Here is a 19,621-nt window from a genome sequence, read left to right on the forward strand (position 1 = left end):
CTGCTTTGTGAGTGTAATCCATAAAAGGTTTCCAAATGCCCTTAAAAATTGTTCCCTCTTTTCCCCAGTCTGAATGTCATCTCACAGGAAGCCATCTGGGACAAACATGCCAGCTATTCTGCTGCAGCGATAGCAGTATTGTCCTCAAGTGCCTCAGGATGAGTCACATCAATGCAAAAGTCCAATTACAGTAGAAGCCCCCCAAAGCAGAAGTATCATTTCAAATAAATAAGACTGATGTAGCTGAACCACTGAAATTCAGAATGTAATTCAGTCACTACATCACCTTTTACTCAAAAACCCTGCGTCCCTCAAAGCACCCGTGCTAAATCCCCAATCTGGTTACGACGTTCCCAGCACAGATGTGATAGTCTTAAGCCCAGCGTACATGCATTTAGAGGAGTCAATTACTTCTCTTTTTTTGCTTATTATTTTAAAATACAGCCTTTTAAAACCTGGCATTTCTTACCACTTCAGAGCAGCGAATGAACAGTGCCATCCACTGTTTCCCTGCATAATCCACAACATTTTCCTAGGGTAGTCTTAAATAAGATTTAACATAAAAACATTTGGAACTAATTAATATAGATTGGTAAAAAGATGCGAATTGAAACATATTTTTAAGGAATATGGACAAATCATAGAATGACAACTCTAAAAGTATATTGCAACAAAAGAGATTTTTCAAAAAGTCTCCTCACCTATGGAGGAGCCATTATAACTAAATCAGCCATATTATTACTCACTTATCCTAAAATCAAATGCTTCTCTAATCAAGTAGGACATCAATTGCATTGCTGAGTATAAATTCTCTCTTCATCTTATTACAAGAATGGCATTTCTTATCCAGTGTGGTCATCAACTCTTTATAGTGTGACCCTGATGAATGATACTGCTAAGAACAGGTATCTTTAGAAAAGTTTGCTACAGAAGAATTAATAATATGGTGTGAATTAGACCCTGTTTTCATGGACTGAACATGGCCAATGCAAGACTATATGTCCCTGAATGTCTTTGACAATGGAATCCAAAACTTATCTTTTAGATATATATTTTAGATACTATTCCTATTAAAAGATTCCAAACTCAATGCATCCATGGTGTTGCACATCTCACTTTGCTAAACACAGTTCAATGCCACAGTTCAATAAAGCAAATACACAAATGTGGTCAATGTTCACCGTAACAGAAATCCTAAAAGTATTATACCCACTTCTTCCTCTGCTTTGCTAGAACACAGCTTCAGTTTCAGCATTTCGCTAGACTAATCTCGCAAGGTTTATCTTGCATCCTCTTATAACAAAAGCAAAACAGCCGTTAACCACAATGATGAATGAATTAAACCTTAAAAGTTTGCCTCTCATTGCTTTATTCTATATTATTTTCTTACAGGGAATGATTAGAATTTCAAGTAAAGACCACTTTCCAATTCAAAGTGACTGTAATTCCCGACTTTTCTTATAGTACAGATCTCTCGTTGACACAAATAATAGTAGAAACATTATTTAGAAAATTGTGTAACTGCTGAGTCCCAGGTAATTCAAGGTATAATCACTTGTTCATGATCAATGACCGCTGATTATATACTACAAAACACAGAGCTATAAAACTGACAGATGATGAAAGCATATAGTTATAACACATTGTGCCTGGAACATGACTTTTATGAACCCAATGCATAGCACCCAAAGTTTTCTCAAAGACATTTATAGAAAGGAAAATGCATACAGTAGAATTGGTTTTACTGATCACGCTCATGCTCATTCATATTTCAGGATCAAAGATTATTTTCCAAAAGCCATTTCCTATTGATGCTGTTGTGTTTGCTTCTCACGCACAATGATCAGCAGGACACTGGGTTGTAAGGGTCAGACTGGAACTGATTTCTTTGATTTTCCTATTATGTTTTCAAAGGTAGGAAAGAATTCCACATCTTTCTGAAAGTCACTGGTTGTAAGGAGAGAAAACTAGAGCTCCTGAGAGAGTAGATTAGACCCGATTATAACCTAACTGAAATGTTATTGCAACAAAATGCCTAATACAGTTCCCTCTTCTTTGGACATAGATATTTTGACCCCATGCTCCCCATGCTTGGAGCTCTTTTGGCTCCCCACTTTGGGAAGCCTGTTTATATTGAAAATGAGATTGACAATATTAAATTTCAATTCTTTGTTCTTTACAACAGTAGTCTACTGAGGAAAGACATAACATTAATTTTATTAATTTTGTATTACAATGTGTTTGAAAATACTAAATAACATTCAATAATGTCTTGGATCTCCAGCACATCAGTTGTTCCTTTGTTGAAAAGGCTTGTCTCACCTTTGAAATGCTGAAATAATGTCAAACTCACAAGAGATTCCAACATGGAACTGTTATGAAAATAAACAAGGGATTTACAAGCTGATCACATGAGGAATGGGGTATCTCTTCCACTGACTTTTTCTTTTCTATATGCTTAAGGCAAACTAAAATACTTAATGCCTCTAGCTACAGTTGTCATATTAGAAGAAAGGAAGAAACATATGGTAAGAGAAGAAATTACATTATATCTGTTACAACCCAGACATCATCAACTTACTTCATAAATTGTTGATCTGACAAAGAGGGACAACACAGCTGTAGGACTTTTCTTAGATGACTTCTGTTAATAGTGCCAGTACACTTAGGGTCATAGGACTGCAAAGCCTTACAAAAATCTTTCCAATTTTCTGTGATTTTATCTGAAAGGAACTCCTCCACCTAACAATCAAATACATTAGTAATGTTGGAAAGAAAAAAAAAGTGTCCCTGAGGTTAAACTATGATAGCATTATCACATGAAAAAAAATGTACTAAAATTACAAATCTAATGTTGTAAGACCAACACTTACTGAAAATTAACCATGTTATTACTCACCATATTATAAGCTAGAACAAGAAGAGCAGGCTTCTTTATTTCGTTTGTTCCATTAAGCTATTTATGAACCATCTACTTTAAAACAAAGCTAAAAGAATTTTAGCGTACTAATGTCAAAGCAGGCTGCAACATCAGGCCCAAAATTTACCTTTGTAAATTTTTATTCTGAAAACTGACTGAAAAGTGACTGCAAGAAAGTGTAAACCTCACTTCATAGATCTGCTTCTCTAAGTGACTGAAGAGGCAAGTCTACTGACTGATAACAATGCAGAGCTTTTACTGTCTGTTTCTCCCCTCAGTTCTGTAAAACAAAATTTACTATGACTGAATGAGTTGCAAGTGACACTCAGCATACTCAGGGCATAATTTGAAGACAATAGGCTTGCACAGGGGAAAATAATAACAAAATCTGGCTTACTGAACCTGCTTTAGGATCTGTCTGTAGCACTAGCAGAATAAAAGCGTTTTTCACTTGTAAACTGAGTACATTAAAAAGAGAAGGTTCTGAGAAGACACAAACAGAGGATCACATTTTGACAGAAAATCTCAACATAATTGCAGATCTGACCAAACACTGTACTATGTAAAATTTCAGATGAAAGAAAGGAGGTGGAGATGCCCCTTGAATTGTCTTAGCTGGCTAAGGGGGCCTAGATTGGTTCCAGGTCCTGGTTCTGCCCATTGCTGTTTTAAGATTCCTCTGATCAAATAATTTCCTAGAGGAATGATAAAAATGAAGAGTTTTCTTGAAAGAGTTGTCCTCTTCCATTTGTATAACCTGTAATCTGCCTTTTCTATGGCATGGGCTGGCATCACCACTCAGGACACAGAACAAAAGGATTCCCAGACACTCGGGCTTCCTTGCAGCTGCTTTTCATCAAGATCTGGTTACAAACCCAGCCACAGAGGCCAGAACAGACCTACTCCGCAGGGCAGAATCACTCTCTAAGTGTGAAACCACAGCTGCCAGGGTCATGTGTGGCTACTGTGCCATCCCTTTTGGTATTTCATCCCAAGGCAACAATGTTCTATGATGTTTAGCTTTTCCTTCACTTGCCTTCCCTCATGCTGGCATTTACTTCATTTGGGATACTTATTCTAAACGACAAAAATGGGCAGTTATCTGTGTGCATCTCTAATATGAGCCTAACCAGCTTAATTTATAAATCCAACTCAGTGTGCACATCAGTTACACATGTAGGCAGTCAGCATTTGCATTTTCCCTAGCATGCTAATTTTATGACTAGTAAAGTTTGGCCGAGAATTTCAGCCAGACCATTATTCTACTCAAAACCAGCTGGAAGGTACCTGAGCTACTGCATCAAATGTTGCTATTGTTGGAGTCATCAGAGTGGAAAGCAGCCTGTTTCAGCTCCTAACATCAAAGGTTTTCAAAGCAACGCACACCTTCCAGGGCTGTTCAATGGGACCTTCTTTTTGTGCATCTCTTGACACTGCTGTGCTCTTTTGGTATCTCTCAAAACCACTACCCAGAATATCTAAGACAAAGCTAAATATGGAGTTAGTTGAAATACTAATGCAAACCTGAAAGAGAGTTGACATTGAAAATTATGTACAGTTTCTTAATATTAGGAAGAGGATTTGCAAACTACAGCTTAGGTTATTAGAATAATTTGGTAAGCAAAAAAGTATTGTCTTATTTCTGTCCAAGGAAACAGGAGTACTGCACAGAAGTATTGACTGTGGGTTTCTGCATATAAACTCTCTGCACCTTCGGTGAATGGTTCAAAAAAGAAAACATTATAAGATGACTGCAAATTCAGAAAGTGTCAAAGCTGTACCCAGTCTGTGCAACATCTGTGTAGTATATAGCATACATTTTGTATATTATAAAGAATAATAGATAAAATAAGAAATAGCTAAATATCAGCAAAACACATCTGACAACTGAAAGCTGAGAAGTAATGCTACAGTTCCTCCTCTTCCATACACATATGTGTGAGCTAGTGATTCTGCTGGAATTTTCAAAACCTCCAATAACCGTGAGATTGTTTTCCAATTGATGCTTCGGTCTAGAAGTCTAGAAGTGCTGATTATGATTATCCCATTGCTGAAAAGAATGTGAACACACTAACTTAGATAAAAACTGTATGCAGAGCATAACATTTTACCAGAACAAAATCCAGCATTTTGCCACAGCCATTATAAAAGAAGTTATGATTAGAGAACTAAAAGTAAACACTTACTATTGACTCCTTTTCTTCAAGCAAGTCTAAAAATTTGTGGTAGTCAAGGTACCCAGTCTGTTCTGGATCTACTATCTCCATTAACTCTTGGAAGTCTTTATCTTTCAATTGAAATACCAAGTTATGTAAAACATTATGAAGGTCATTTCTTGTGATCTTTCCATCTTGTTTCTGAGACCAAAAAAAAAAAGAAAGCATGTATAAAAAAAAGAGTGAACATTTACTAAAGCAAAGCTGATTTCAACATGTCATTCTACACTGCTAGATCATCCTGACTTACAATAACTGAGACCTCTGTAGCTATTTCAATAGCCTGTGTATACTGAATTTAGTACTTTTACTCTAGTTCCCAGTAAATAGTAGAAATTTATTGGATGGGAGACTAAAACTATGGGAAGGAAACTACAATGACTTTTCCATTACCTTGGGATAGATTACTTAGTTTGCTTGGTAAACTGTGCCACAAGTGACTGGATATGCAAACTTGTGTTGCACAGGCCGGCTCACATTCAGGTCAGTTTATCAGCCGCATTTCATTCCTTAGCTGGTCTGGAATCTATGTTCACACAAAGTTGTGTCTGACTGAATAGTCGCTGCATCTGAGTGAACTTGACTTAGTTGAGTCAAGCTGAGTCTAAGTTGCTGTTACCAGGCACCCCAACCATTGCCTTAAGTCCATGTGAAAGTTAATCAAGTGATGTCTGTAATTAGATCTTAATATAGCTCTCAGCATATTCACAGACAGCACATGAGCCTCCATGTATTACTGCTCACTCTTCTGTGGCATGATTTCATTATTAGCTTCAGAATAACAACAAAAAAACTAAACTAAAAAAAATTATGTTTCAGCACAGCTTTTTCTAGGGCTGCAGTTTTCTGATGTGGTCCATGGGCATGATGATCCATAAAGCCAGAGTAAATGCAAACTTTTGGGTCATTACAGAGTTTTCAGTCAAAGATACAATTATAAGTACGTGGTGAGCTTTGAGAAACTGTTAACAGTGGTGTGTTGACCCAAAACATTTGAGCCCTACTTTCTTTTCTCATGCTTTCTTTGCATCTAAGGATGCATCCCTTATATCAGCTATGCTGCTCGGCTGGGCCTATTGGCAAGCTTGACCCGGCTGCTGAGGGGGAATCATCTCGGGGCAATCCAGGGCCTGGTGCCTAGTCACATTGTAATGCCAAAGGATATTCATTAATGCCAAAGGATACTCATTTGGACTGTAAGGTAACAGGCAAAGGATGTGTTCATGTAACAGAATCAGGACACTTCTATTTTGCTACGCTTAAGGCATAGTTTTTCTCTCAGTTCCCATGGCAAATAATATCCATAATTTAGGTAGGAAAGTTTTAAATATGAGTTTGTACCGACTCTTTTCTATGGCTGTCTATTGCATTTTATAATTTTAAATTTGTTCCTGAACTTTTACTTTTTTTTTTAATTGTTTCTTCATTTTCTCTAAAGAAACCTGCGTAAGGATAATGTGGGAGAAAGAAGAAAGAGTGGAATAAAGGCTTTGGAACAATAACAGAAAAATTAGGAGTAAATAGTTCCTTCAGCAATTCAGCTTTCCTGGCTAAGCACTAGACAAATATCTTTCTGTTCATAAAATTCACCCTAAGAAAATTCTGTTTCCCTTTAGTCCCCCGCAGAGATCCAGGGTGGCGGTAATAATATAGAGGATGAGCAATTATTTACTTCATCAGTTGGTCTGGGAAATACTTTAAAGTTTTGCAATCATAAGATAATGGTCTTGTGAAACTACTATCTGGTATTTGAATTTTCTTTAGAGACTGTTGTCACTGCATTAAATCATATAGAAGCAAAACTTGATAATATACCTGCCTTCCTCAGTAAATAAGTTAGGGAATCTGGTACCGAAGCTACAAAGATAGCTGGTGCTTCACAAGAAACAATTGTGCAGAATGACTAGGTCTTACCCATGAAGATTAAATATCTGTTACAATAACAATAAATTACATTTTGTTCAAGCCTTAGATAATATGGGAAAGTTAAGAGGCACTACATCAGGATTTATTAAGCAGATTGCATTTGATTATTTGGCCAACTTGTATATTTAATTGTATTTGTTCAAAAGGATTCCATTTTATTGCCCAGGTCATTATCTAAGTCAGTCTACCATCAGTGATATGTCTGGGGATGTACTAGTCTATTCCAACAAAAGAAAATCGTGATGTTATGTATAAATATAAACCATTCTTGCATGTAGTTCTTTCACTGTGGGAGCCTCCAGATACTGGGCATTAAATAGTTCTTTTTCAGCCTGTCTTTCCACCATCTCAAACACCTCTGCCTTTGTTAATAATTTCATTGAGTAATCCTCCAGTTCAGTAAATGAATTAAAATCATGTAGTAAAGTGTCTTACTGAATCACGGCCTGAATGCTGTAGGCGTTATTGTTATCTACCTCAATGTATGAAACTGATTTCTTTTCCTATAAAGTGCTAGGTGAACTTTTTTTTTTAATGGTCTCATATATATATGTATATAGATGAAATATTGCAGAACTAAAAAGAACAGATTTTATGTAATTATCTTAGAAAGGAATTGTGATATATCATCTATATAAAACTATCTAATAAAAAATGCCAATACTACTTCCGAAGATATGCCCAGTGCTCCTTTTGCTTGTGTCAACCAGACTGAGAGCTTTAATTTTTTCAGTCTCTTGTTTGCTCATTCAATTCAGAAGTACAGAGTCTACAATTTAAGAGGTGCAATATGTAGCAAACCAAAGTAATAAAAAAATCCAGCTTATCCACTAAAGGGATGATGACACAATCTGCTATATGGGACATACATATAATGACATTCCATCAAAACTGACAAAAAAGGCATTTCAGCATAGTTCTGTACATTGTGAGGGCCACAGAGCTGGTAAGGATAGACAGTGCTTTATCAAAAGCTCATATTCCAGAAGGAAAAATGAAAAGGAAATCCAAAATCTAGAAAGTCAGATGAAGTTACTTTTGAAACTGAAGTGAACTATGCAACTATAGGGTCAACATCGTCAGTGTCAGACATAAGTTACAGTCTCTCCGTCAGATGACAAACTGCAAACATAAACCTTTTATAATCACACTATAGCACTCTTTATTTTATATAGCATGAACTTATAATAATTACTGCACCGTTCTGATTCACATTAACTCTATCATAGTCGTTTTATCACTTCATCAAAAGAGATTTGCATTGTCTGTCATTTCCCCTGTGTGCACAGGGACCATGGGGATGTATTGCTAAGCAGTGTATTTGGACCTACACACTTAGAACACCTCCCTTCTTTCCCAAAATGCTGTATCTCAGACTAAGGTGTAGCCTTATCCTGCACATATTAATGCCTATCTTTAATTTAAATGTCAGTCACAACCAATTGGTCTCCTTCAGCATGTAATGTTAAATAGGTATTCATGCTCTGTAGATTTAAGATATAATATTAAAACCATTAACTATGTACCTTTAGATGTTTTACAATGCTGGGAATATGTTGAAGTTCACCTGATGCCAGGTTTCAGCACAGAACAGAAAACATTTTAGTTTCTTTTATTAACCTGATGCATTTAAGTAAAACTTGAGTTAGGAGACTTTCCAGTACTACTTGAAATTCTTGCCCTGAGATGAACAATCTCTTTTACAAGAGACTAGAATAAAAGCAATGAAATAATGCAAGTGAAAAATTACAACTTGATACTGCAATTCTAAATTTCTAGATTTGCAGTATTTGCAGAGATGCAACACTATGACTCTGAAAGAACTATGATGTCACATCATCAAATGACACAAATGTGACTGGGACACCACACTTGATCGAGAACATGAACTATCAAACAATCCAGTCCACATAATGGAATGTATAAAAATACAGTTATAAAGTATATAATAATAATAATTTGATTTTTAAAAAAAGTCAAGTAATTTATACTGAATATTACCCACTCAAATTATTTTAAATGCCTTTTTGTTTCTGCATTTCAGATAAATGGAGAAAATTTCTGGAAACATTCTAGGAGACTACAGAAGTTGGTTTATTATGAATTCTTTGGTGTTGAAACACTTGTATAATAACATTTTTTCTAGGACCTGAGTTTTAGAGTAAATCACAAGATATTGCAAGACTCACAAAATAACATCAAAGGGTGCTTCACTCATCCTTTTATAAAACATCAATCTGATTCAACATTTTAAAGTTAAATTTGTAGTAGTAGGGCACATTGTATTTCTAGGTTGCACATGAGAAGGCACTGCTGCTAAGTTGGGATTTTGTTTTCAGTATACGAATTAACAGGTAGACATCAGCACCAGTTTAGACTTCAACATATCAAGAACAATTCAGAAAAAAAATCAGTTGGAAGAAAAAGGGAGCAGGCAGTTGCTTGTGGGCTGGGCAGTAATGTGATGAAGAATCAGAAGCATGCTGTATGAATCTATTAAAAACTTTTAGATAAGAATATGAATTTATTTACATCCTGGAACAGAAGACATTCCACTTCAAATCTATTTTTATCTCCTGAAAAAGAAGGGTGGGAGACTTACTTCTTTTAACTCTAAGACATGAGGAAATGTCTTTATTTGGTTTACATGGGGTTTTCACAATAGCTGAAAACCTATTCACACAGCTACATAAATATTTAGGAATGTGACAAATTCACACATATTTAGACATTAATAATGTCTGGTTCACTGGTGAGATCACTGCTCTGTTGAACTATCGTATATTGCAGCTGAGCAGGAGAATAGTATTTGCTAAATGTTACTATGCAGACCTTAGCGTAAAAAGGAAATATGACATCCAAGATGACTTTTCTTGTGTTGACCACCTAAGACTGAACATTTTTCATAGCATTCCTTCTTCATTAAGTGCCAAAGCCAGTGGGTTTTTAATTTCATTTTACCAATAAGGAAATCAGCTTTTCTGGGAGCTACCACACTTGACGATAGGCTATAGTAGGTAAGAAGAGGAGATGATCCACTTGGGCCCAGAGACAGCCCTGGGCAGGAGGAAGAGTGGGGAGAGGGAATGCAGAGCCAGGTTTGGAGATGAACCCTGCATAATCAGGATATAATGCCCAACACTGAGATAACCAATGGTACCAGTCAACACAGGGATGTCAACAGCTGCAAATAAACACATCTGGATCCCTCTCTTGGAAATAGCTACTGACAGGGCTATGCAGGAGTCTAGCAGAGGCAAAATGGGCACTGGGGCCCTGCCTGCTATCCTGGTGCTGTATGCTGCCTGAGGCAATGGTATACCTTACTTATGCCCAGTGGCGTGTCATTTTGACTAAGAAATGAGAACACTGCAGATGCAAATGGCAGATATCAGACAAATGTGATAGATAACAGAACAAGATAACAGAAACCTTCAAATGGAGTTGTAGATAATAACCCATTCTCAAGCAGGTATGTTTCTTATGAGGTCTTGCAGGGGCCGATTTTTAGCCCTGTGCTATACATCCTTTTTATGCACACATGTATATATATATGTGTCTGTGGGCTTGCGTATAAACAGAGTAGACACAGCCCTCTCTCTCTCTCTGTATATATATTTATATACATATATACATACACATGTGTACAAATGTCTTGGAAAAAAAACCCCAACATTTAAAACATCAAACGACCATAGCTAACTGAAATACAAATGCAACAGTAAAATGACGAAGAGAACAAACCACTGACACAGCACGATGGGGAAGAACAAGCACAAGCAAAGAATAAGCTTTCTAATAAAGTCCTACATTGAGATATGGAGAAAATATATCAGAATAGAAGTGGAATCTTAATTATAAGAAGCAGTTACTCTAAAAGATTTGCAGGTCATAATATATAATCAAAGCAGACATAAATTGCTAGTATGATCTTAGGCATAAGGGACTCAGGCAATCCTTGGATGTAGAAACAGGGGAACAGTTAGCAATATCTGGAAAGTTACATTATTTGTTTTTCTGGTACCAGTGCAACTTCTATGAAAGCACCAATTCTCATTTCTGTCATAACATTTCATGAAATACACAAAAAAACTAGCAGGGGTTCAAAGGTAGCCACAGGGATGATTAAAGAACTGGCCAACATGACTTCCAGTGAAATTGTAGGAGGTCAATAATTTTTGTTTATCAGAGAAGTTCTAACAGATTATTTCACCCCTGGTTGCACATATCTGTGTTAAAGAAACTTGAAAAACAGACTCTGCATGCTGCTGTAGCAGAAAACAAAGACTGGCAACCACCAGATGACCTTGAAGCAGACATGAGACACAAATGTTTAGCTGTAAGAGTAATTAACCAAGGCAACACCTAAAAATAATTGCTCTTACTTCATCAAGCATAAGGAATGCCTGCTTTAAAGAGGGATAAGCATCTCGGATGTATCTGTGCAGCTTCTGAAGAACAGTGTCACTGGAGAAATCTTCATCTCCTCTAGCAGGATTTACTCTGGAAGAGGAAAAAAAAGATAGTCTTTGTAATGCTTTCATGTCTCACCCTCTTTTGCTCACTATGTTCTTCTCAGAGCAGGAAAAATAAATCACCTCATTAAGACTCAGGGTTTGGTAGGATTCAAAATAAGAGTGCACTTAGAGAAAGCATTGCCAAAAGATTTTCAAACTGAATTTAATCAAGGGTGACCATTGAGTGGATACACTTCTCATTTTCAACAAATATGTATACCACAGGTTATTAATATAAAGAAGGAACTTCCTACTTACTTATGGTTTTTTCTCATAGGAATCGTCTGCCTGTTTTCAAAGGTGCTCCCAGGATCCTGGAACTTCTCTAAAAATTGTTGCCAAGAAATTTTACCTGTGGTTTTCAGTCCAAATCTGATTTTTAAAAAAAGAAAACAGTTTTAAAAGACTTTCTTATAAAAACATTCTATATTCTAAGAAGAATTTTGAATTAGAACATCACATCACCATTATAACATCAATGTGTGCAACATTCATAATTGCAGTAAGCTTGCATAGCTTTTATTATTACTAAATATGTAAACTGAGCCAACTTATTTTCTCAGTTCCAAATATCTATCTGTGGAAGAATCAGACCCCAGGCAAGAATTCATCTAACCAAATATAGATGCCTGAACCTGAGCAAGTCACTCTAAATTCCCTTTAGAGTCATCGGGGAGAAACGGGCACTTTCAGGACAGGATCTACTCATCCTAAAGTAGACGTTTAGAACTCCTTAGATGAATCCTGCCCATTGTTTCTCTCCAGTGACTATAAAATGGAGTCTAGGAGGAGCAGTTCAGGCATAGATGTTCACATTACAGATGTTTAGAATGAGATAGTATTTAATGCATGCCTTCTCATTATTTACACATAATAGTAGAGAAACTAACTAAGGGGAATAGTATGTTGGGTTTTTTATAATGTTATGAAGTTCATTGTATCCAAATTTGAAAACTTCAAAAGTACTGGAAGTATTGAACTAAGTTAAACACCATGGAAAGTTCACTAGGATTATCTTCCATGCACAATTACTTTAAAATCAATAAGAACCTGATCCCATGACCCTCCAAATCATTGGCATATCTCCTATTCAGTTTCAATGGTACCGCAGAAAGCTCCAATGAGCACGGCTAAACACACTCCTACTTCAGATAGTGCTTTGTAGGCCATTACATCCCTCACATACTATCAGAAACATGCTGACTCGCTACTCTAGTTGTCTCAGAAAAGCTTTTAAAAATTCTAACGCTCCTTAAAATGGTGGCAGATGGTGTTTAGGGCATTTTAGGACAAAGTAAAAAAATTATCAAACGCAGTCAGAGGTATGCAAGACTTCTGGATCTTTTACAAAAAACTCAAGTTTTTGGACTGCCCAGCAGTTTCTCAAGCTCAGCCAACAAAGCTGAAAACCAAAAGCTGCAAGAATCACTGCTTTCAGGCTTTGGCCGACCACAACCTGACAGCACAGGGTGTTTAATGGGCGGGGAAGGAACTTGACTTTTTACAACGGTCTTGCCTGTGAGTAGCACGCATGCACCACCACTGCAGAACAATGCACCAGACCCCAGAAGAGAGGCTGGGAAGGGCCGAGCACCAAAAGCTCAAGGTAAATGAAGAGAGACAGTGCTAGCATTCAAATTTCACCAGGGGAGCCATTTCATTCCCTGCAGGGAAGGGCTTTGCCAACAATACTATTGAGGGATGAGTTATTAAAAAAAGCTGTGGGAAGGATAGATATTTCATATCTGATTATTGTCTTGGATAGATGAATATGAAATAAACAGTATGAAATAACAGATGATCTTTAAAATTAAGGCCAAGATAACAACTGTTATTTTGAGCCCCCAACCGAGATCACTTCACACTCAAACGTCTGTGGTCTACTAAATCACTCAAATTGCACTGTAGAGAGCAATTCTGCACTGAAAACGAGCAACCAGCCAAAGCTGCGTCAATCAGAGCAACAGACCTCTCCACTTCCACTTGCTTGCTCAGAAGCCCTGCAGTCACCTCTCAGACTTCAGCAGTGACAATTGGCAAAATCCTGGGAGTGGAAGGGAACTTGGGAAGAAGTGCTAATGCAGATGTGTGAAGGCTTGGCATTACTAGCTATGATTTGTGCTGCTATCGATCAGTCCACAAAGTGCAGTGGTTTTCCTTCATTCTGGAGATGGGTAATGGATCATGGAGCTCTTCCAGTTCTTCTGTGGCTGGCCAACACAACACTTTTCTCTTGCAGGTTTTATCATAGAAAGAGATGACTCAGGCCCTGACGGGGACCAGGGAGGAACTCCCCAGCATTAAGTTCCACGGATCAAATTGAAGAAAGCCCTATTTAGACAAAGCTAAGTCAGTGGGAATAAAAACTAAGGAAGGACTTCAGAGTATTTTTTTAATTTCAAATCAATCCCTCTTTATAGTTGTAATACTGGCCCTCAGATTTCAAGCTGTGCTAGAAGGGCAGTAAGTACAATATTTAGATGCCATAGGTAGAATAACTGAGGCATAAAAAGGTCATTCCACTGTAGGGCCAGAAAAAAATGCACATCTTTTCTGAGTGGTAATCTAGCATTTTATCTACTACAGTAGACCAGATAACTTATTAAAGTAATAAAAATAAATTCTGCATGGCTTTTTGGAAGTATACTTATGGTGATATCAAAGTACAAAAGAGTATATTTGCAAAATAATTGCCTGATTAGCGCTGTAACAACATAGATACCTGGTAAAACCTTGCGACATATAAACTCCTAGTGGTCCTTTACATAATACTACCCATTGAGAAATTTTTAACCATCAGTGCCTTAGCATCTGCTACTTTTATAGAAATCATAAATTACAGAAATGAAGCATGAGGGTAACAAAGAGTTTAAATCTACCTCTGCTGCTGAAAACTGTCCTTGTGTTTTTAACTGCTATTATGCTCACCAAAGTCCTGACCAACTGAGCACAATGATTTATCTCACATTATAAATAAAAGTCACCAATTAGAAATCCCAGCAGCCACCAGAGTAGAGTCTTAGAAGTTAGGCCCTCTTTTGGCAAAGCCTTCATACTGATCATGTATTATTAGCTCCCAACTGTCAAGAAGAATACCCTGCACTCACACCCCTCAACCTGTGAAGGGATACAATCCACAGCAAAGCTCCAAAACACAACCAAAATATTTCTCATGTGGGAATGCTGAAATACTGTGAAATAAATTCCTTCAGTTTATGCAAATCTTTATATGATCTCAAGTTTATGATGTTTTACTTCTGAGCAAAAGAATTTTCAATAGTAGAAGTGATGGAATTCATGGAATTTGGGACTCAGATGAGTGATGTTCTTTGAATGAAGTACACCTCAATGGTCTGCTTCTCATGTATTTGATCTTGCTGCAGTGGAGACATATATGGAGAGATAAGTCCATGGGTAATCTGGACCTAAACCAGTCAAGGATGAAATCCTAGCTGAAGTCTAAGGAAAAATTGCATCAACTTCAATGGGCCCTGAATTTTATATCAGAAGCCCATGAGATGTAAATACCTCAAACAACCATAAAATGCTGTCATGTCTTACTTCCTATAAACAGCTCCCTGGCACATCTCATGTCATATTATTTAAACAGAATCTTAAAAACCTTGAAATCATGTCCCTTGCCAATCAATTACTATTACATTTATTATCAGCTACAATGAAGTTACTTCATTATTAGAACTAGATGACTATGAGGAACTTTTGCTGTTGTTCCATTCACCTGGTGGATCTTCTAAATTACATTATACACCTCAGAGATATGGCATATATAGGCTTGAACATTTCTGTTTACAGCATCATTAAAATGTCACTATATTTTTCATATGCTAGTGAAAACTCCAGTGGAAGAATACATGCAGAAATCTTTCCATTATGCAACTGCCCTTAAGAGTAAGATTTACTTTAAGATTTAAACTAGCAAGTGACATGAATTCAAAAAATATAATAGTAATTTTTTGAAAAAGTAATAGTTGATCATTGTTATATCACACTGTGAATGACTAGAAGCAAATCAGATTTATCTGCTGAATGCACAATGCAATATGGTTACTGCAGATGACACTCTCATACAGCACCTGCTGCTGTAAAATTTATATCTGCACCGAGCTCTTTACTGCTGACTAGTGCATATAAAGAAAAAAAAATAACTTATTATTTACATGGATGATTCTATTCTTCCAAAAATTTAAACAGATAAAGTATAAATTGTGGAAGCATTAAGCAGTAATGCATGATCTGGTTACTGACCTCCTCACATTGTATCATTTGGGTGCCTTGTTCTGTTGTTGTAAGCTTAAGCAATATTTTGGAGTACAAATGCTGTGTAAGAGTTAAGTTGTTCTTCCTTTCTCTTTGACTGGCCTTGGCACTGTTGTCAGCAAGTATAAAGTATACTCTGGCAGTTTTCTTCTCACAGTTTTTGGTTTCTGAGTACAAAAGATTAATCATGAGACATCCTGGTCTAGATTTAACCAAAAGCCACAAAAACATCCATTCCAATTATATTTTGGCTTTAAAAAGGAAATATGAGTTTAGGAAGCCAGTCAGCATAAGCTGAAGAGATCTTGTCCAGGAAAACATATTTTGGAAAATGTCCTGTGGCCTAAACTCTGCTGAGATGGTGCAAAGCATTTGACACTGCCCCACATGACATCCCTGTCTCAAAACTGGAGAGACATGGATTTGATGAATGGGCCACTTGGTGGATACGGAATTGGCTGGATGATCGGACTCAAAGAGTTGTGGTCAATCGCTTGATGTCCAAGTGGAGAACAGTGACAAGAGGCGTTCCTCAGATGTCAGTATTGGGACTGGTGCTGTTCAACACCTTTGTAGGCGACATGGACAGTGGGATAGAGTGCACTCTCACCAAGTTCACCAATGACACCAGGCTGTGTGGTGCAGTCAACACACTGGAGGGAAGGGATGCCATCCAGAGGGACCCTGAGAGGTTGGACAGGTGGGTGCGTGCCAACCTCATGAAGTTCAACCAGGCCAAGTGCAAGGTCCTGCACATGGGTGGGGGCAATCCCAAGCACAAATACAGGCTGGGCAAAGAATGAATTGCAAGCAGCCTTGAGGAGAAGGACTTGGGGGTGTTCATTGATGTGAAGCTCAACATGAGCTGGCAATATGCACTTTCAGCACAGAAAGCCAACTGCATCCTCTGCTGCATTAAAACAAGCATGAAAGGCAGGTTGAGAGAGATGATTCTCCCCCTCTTCTCCGCTCTTGTGAGACCACACCTGGAGTACTGTGTCCAGCTTTGGAGGCCTCAACGTAAAGAAAGACATGGACCTGTTGAAGTGAGTCCAGAGGAGGGCCACAAAGATCGTCAGAGGACTGGAGCACTTCTCCTATGAGGACAGGCTGAGAGAGCTGGGGTTGTTAAGCTTGGAGAACAGAAGGCTCTGGGGAGACCTTATAGCAGCCTTCCAGCACCTAAAGGGGGCCTACAAAAAAGCTGGAGAGGGACTTTTGACAAGGCCATGTAGTGATAGGGCAAAGGGTAATGGTTTCTAAACCGAAAGAGAGTAGATTTAGATTTAGATAGAAGATAGAAATTCTCTACTATGAGGGCAGTGGAACACTGGAACAGGTTGCCCAGAGAAGTTGTGGATACCTCATCCCTGGAAATGCTTAAGGCCAGGTTGGATGCAGCTTTGAAGTGAGCTGGTCTAATGGAAGGTGTCCCTGCCCATGGTCGGTGGGTTGGAACTAGATAATCTTTAAGGTCCCTTCCAACCCAAACCATTCTATGATTCTACGAGATCATTGAAGCAGGGCTGGCAAATATTTTATATCCATTTATGTTCTGTACATTATACTGCCCACAAGATTATTTGAGTTTTGGTCATAATACCACAAAGATGCCTGGTTAAAGTAAAATAGTACATTGACTTGAATCCAGTATTTGGCATGAATTCTCAACCTTCACAGCAGTTTTAATAAAAATATTTATAATGTCAAAATCTAGGTTCAAAAGATTTTTGCCTCATTTTAGTTTAAATTCATATTTCCAGGTATGAAATTGCTTTACTATGAAGCACAGAAGTGTCCCTTCAGTTATCCTTTTCAGCGACTGACAATGAGCAGTGCAGAGTGAAAGCTTTCTGCAATATTCATTGGCTTTAGTTTTGCTTCTTCCTTTATTTTCCTTGACACACCAGCATATTTAAAAAGGAGAGGCTTGTAGGGTAACACTATCACCATGCAAATGTTGTGCTAACAGTTGTGAGGCTGCTCTTCCAGCAAATTCACACCATCCCACATCACTAGTCATTTGTATGCAAGCCAGTAATGCTCCCTTTAGGAAATTAAATACAAAGTTGTGAGCAAATAGAAGTAAGAAAGCAGTAACTTAAAGCTTCTACTCCATTAAACTTATATACCTTACTGCAAAAAACCTAGATTTTATACCCAGCTACATCAGCTTTTACATACTGTGTCATGCATACTGCAACATAGGCACAAGTAAGATGAATTACTGATCGTAGTCACAAAAAACAATAATAAAGTTATAAGGCTGCAGTGCTAAAAACTGTTTCCTAAGAAAATAAAATAATATGATTCTTACCTATTCATTAGCTCTTGAAAAGTTTCATTTGGCAAAGGAAATACAAAGTCATTTATGACCAACTTCAAGTAATCCAAAGACACAAATCCACTCTGACTGACATCAATTGCTCTGAAGGCTTTTTCAATGTCCTGATAGGCTGAACACAGCTGTAATGAATATAATTTATAGTGTTTTGTTCAGAAAAATCAAGTTCATGAAGCTTTTAAAACAATAATGCATTTTTTACAAGACCTTTTCAAATGTTCTTCTCTGTGAACTGATCAAATAGGTTACCCTGGCATGCTCTGACCGTCAGATGTTTAATTAATAAGCTTACTACAAAACAGTATTCCCAGTTGCACACTCTCAAGTGACAAGTCAGACAAGTTTCTCAAATAATAACTCTGCCTCAAAATTCAGAGCTAAAAATACTTGGTGGATCCGCCTGCTTGATAACATCTATCTTAACGTAACTTTAAAACCATCCATTGAATAACCTAGTATCAAAGTCCCCTTTATTAAAATGGGTCATTAACACAGTGAATACTGGAAAATATTAGAAGATATGGAATAGTTAATATAGCTGTTGTATAAACATATCACACATTTCTTTGGTTTTTTTTTTTAATTCATGGGCTATCACAAAGGAGCTATGCAGATGTGTTTTCGCTTATGGGACTTGTAGAATGCCTGAAAGTTGACTTACTGCAGATTTTGGTAAGGTTCATAAAACAATAGGAAGACTGGTTTGTTTTTCTGAAATGCTAGCTCACACTGGGCTGTTGAATACTGCAAGCATCCCTGAGGCTTTTCTCCCCTTACCATTTTTTGACAAGCACCCCATCTGCTTTTAAGCTGATTATTGTTCACTCAAAATTACCAAAATCACGCTGTAAAGATAATGTATAGAGAGACTTTAGAAAGCCCAAAATAAACATCAAGGACTGGGAGGGCCTGTAACGTGAAATGTACTGTGCTTCCAATCCAGGCCTTGACCTCCGTATCAAAGACAGACAAGATGAAAAAGGGTCAAGATGTTGAACGTCCCTGTAGCCTTGTTTGCCCCTCCTCTCTTGTCTTTTCAAGGCTGAGAAAGCACATTTACAGGTCTGTGTAATTGAGTTTGCAGTAGAATATGCAGTCTTTATGCACAGTATCAGCTTCTCTTTTCTTAGAGAGTAAGCATTTTCATAACACGAAGGCATAAGAATAAGTGTTGGAAAATTTTGTTTCTCTTCACCTTCCATAAAGCAGGTGGAACACAGTTATGTTCCACCATTGCACTCCCCAACCCTCTTCAGTTAAGATGAAGGACATGTGGAGAGGTCATTTACCATGTGTATTCCAGCTCCACTCTCTATTCTAAGCCTGCCACCACGTATTAAAAAAAATGTGCTTCTGCAGTAGCACCTATCCACTAATAATTTAATTCATGCAGGTCAGAAAATAATTGTCAGACAATGAT

General features: G+C 37.5%; 1 protein-coding gene across 1 annotated transcript in view; it reads right to left on the bottom strand.

Annotated features, from left to right (window-relative positions):
• The window catches only part of EFCAB6 (EF-hand calcium binding domain 6), a 105,936-nt gene that overhangs the window by 62,229 nt on the left and 24,086 nt on the right, over positions 1–19,621 (bottom strand). Inside the window, exons 5-10 of the mRNA XM_086747825.1 lie at positions 18,175–18,323; positions 11,838–11,951; positions 11,448–11,565; positions 5,107–5,277; positions 4,307–4,444; positions 2,582–2,742 (exon numbers count right to left, since the gene is read on the bottom strand). Coding sequence (XP_086603951.1) covers positions 2,582–2,742; positions 4,307–4,444; positions 5,107–5,277; positions 11,448–11,565; positions 11,838–11,951; positions 18,175–18,323 — 851 coding nt within the window. The remainder of the gene's footprint in view (positions 1–2,581; positions 2,743–4,306; positions 4,445–5,106; positions 5,278–11,447; positions 11,566–11,837; positions 11,952–18,174; positions 18,324–19,621) is intronic.

The sequence above is a fragment of the Chlamydotis macqueenii genome, chromosome 1 (genome assembly GCF_036417535.1).
Source record: "Chlamydotis macqueenii isolate bChlMac1 chromosome 1, bChlMac1.mat, whole genome shotgun sequence".
In the NCBI taxonomy this organism is placed as follows: Eukaryota; Metazoa; Chordata; class Aves; order Otidiformes; family Otididae; genus Chlamydotis; species Chlamydotis macqueenii.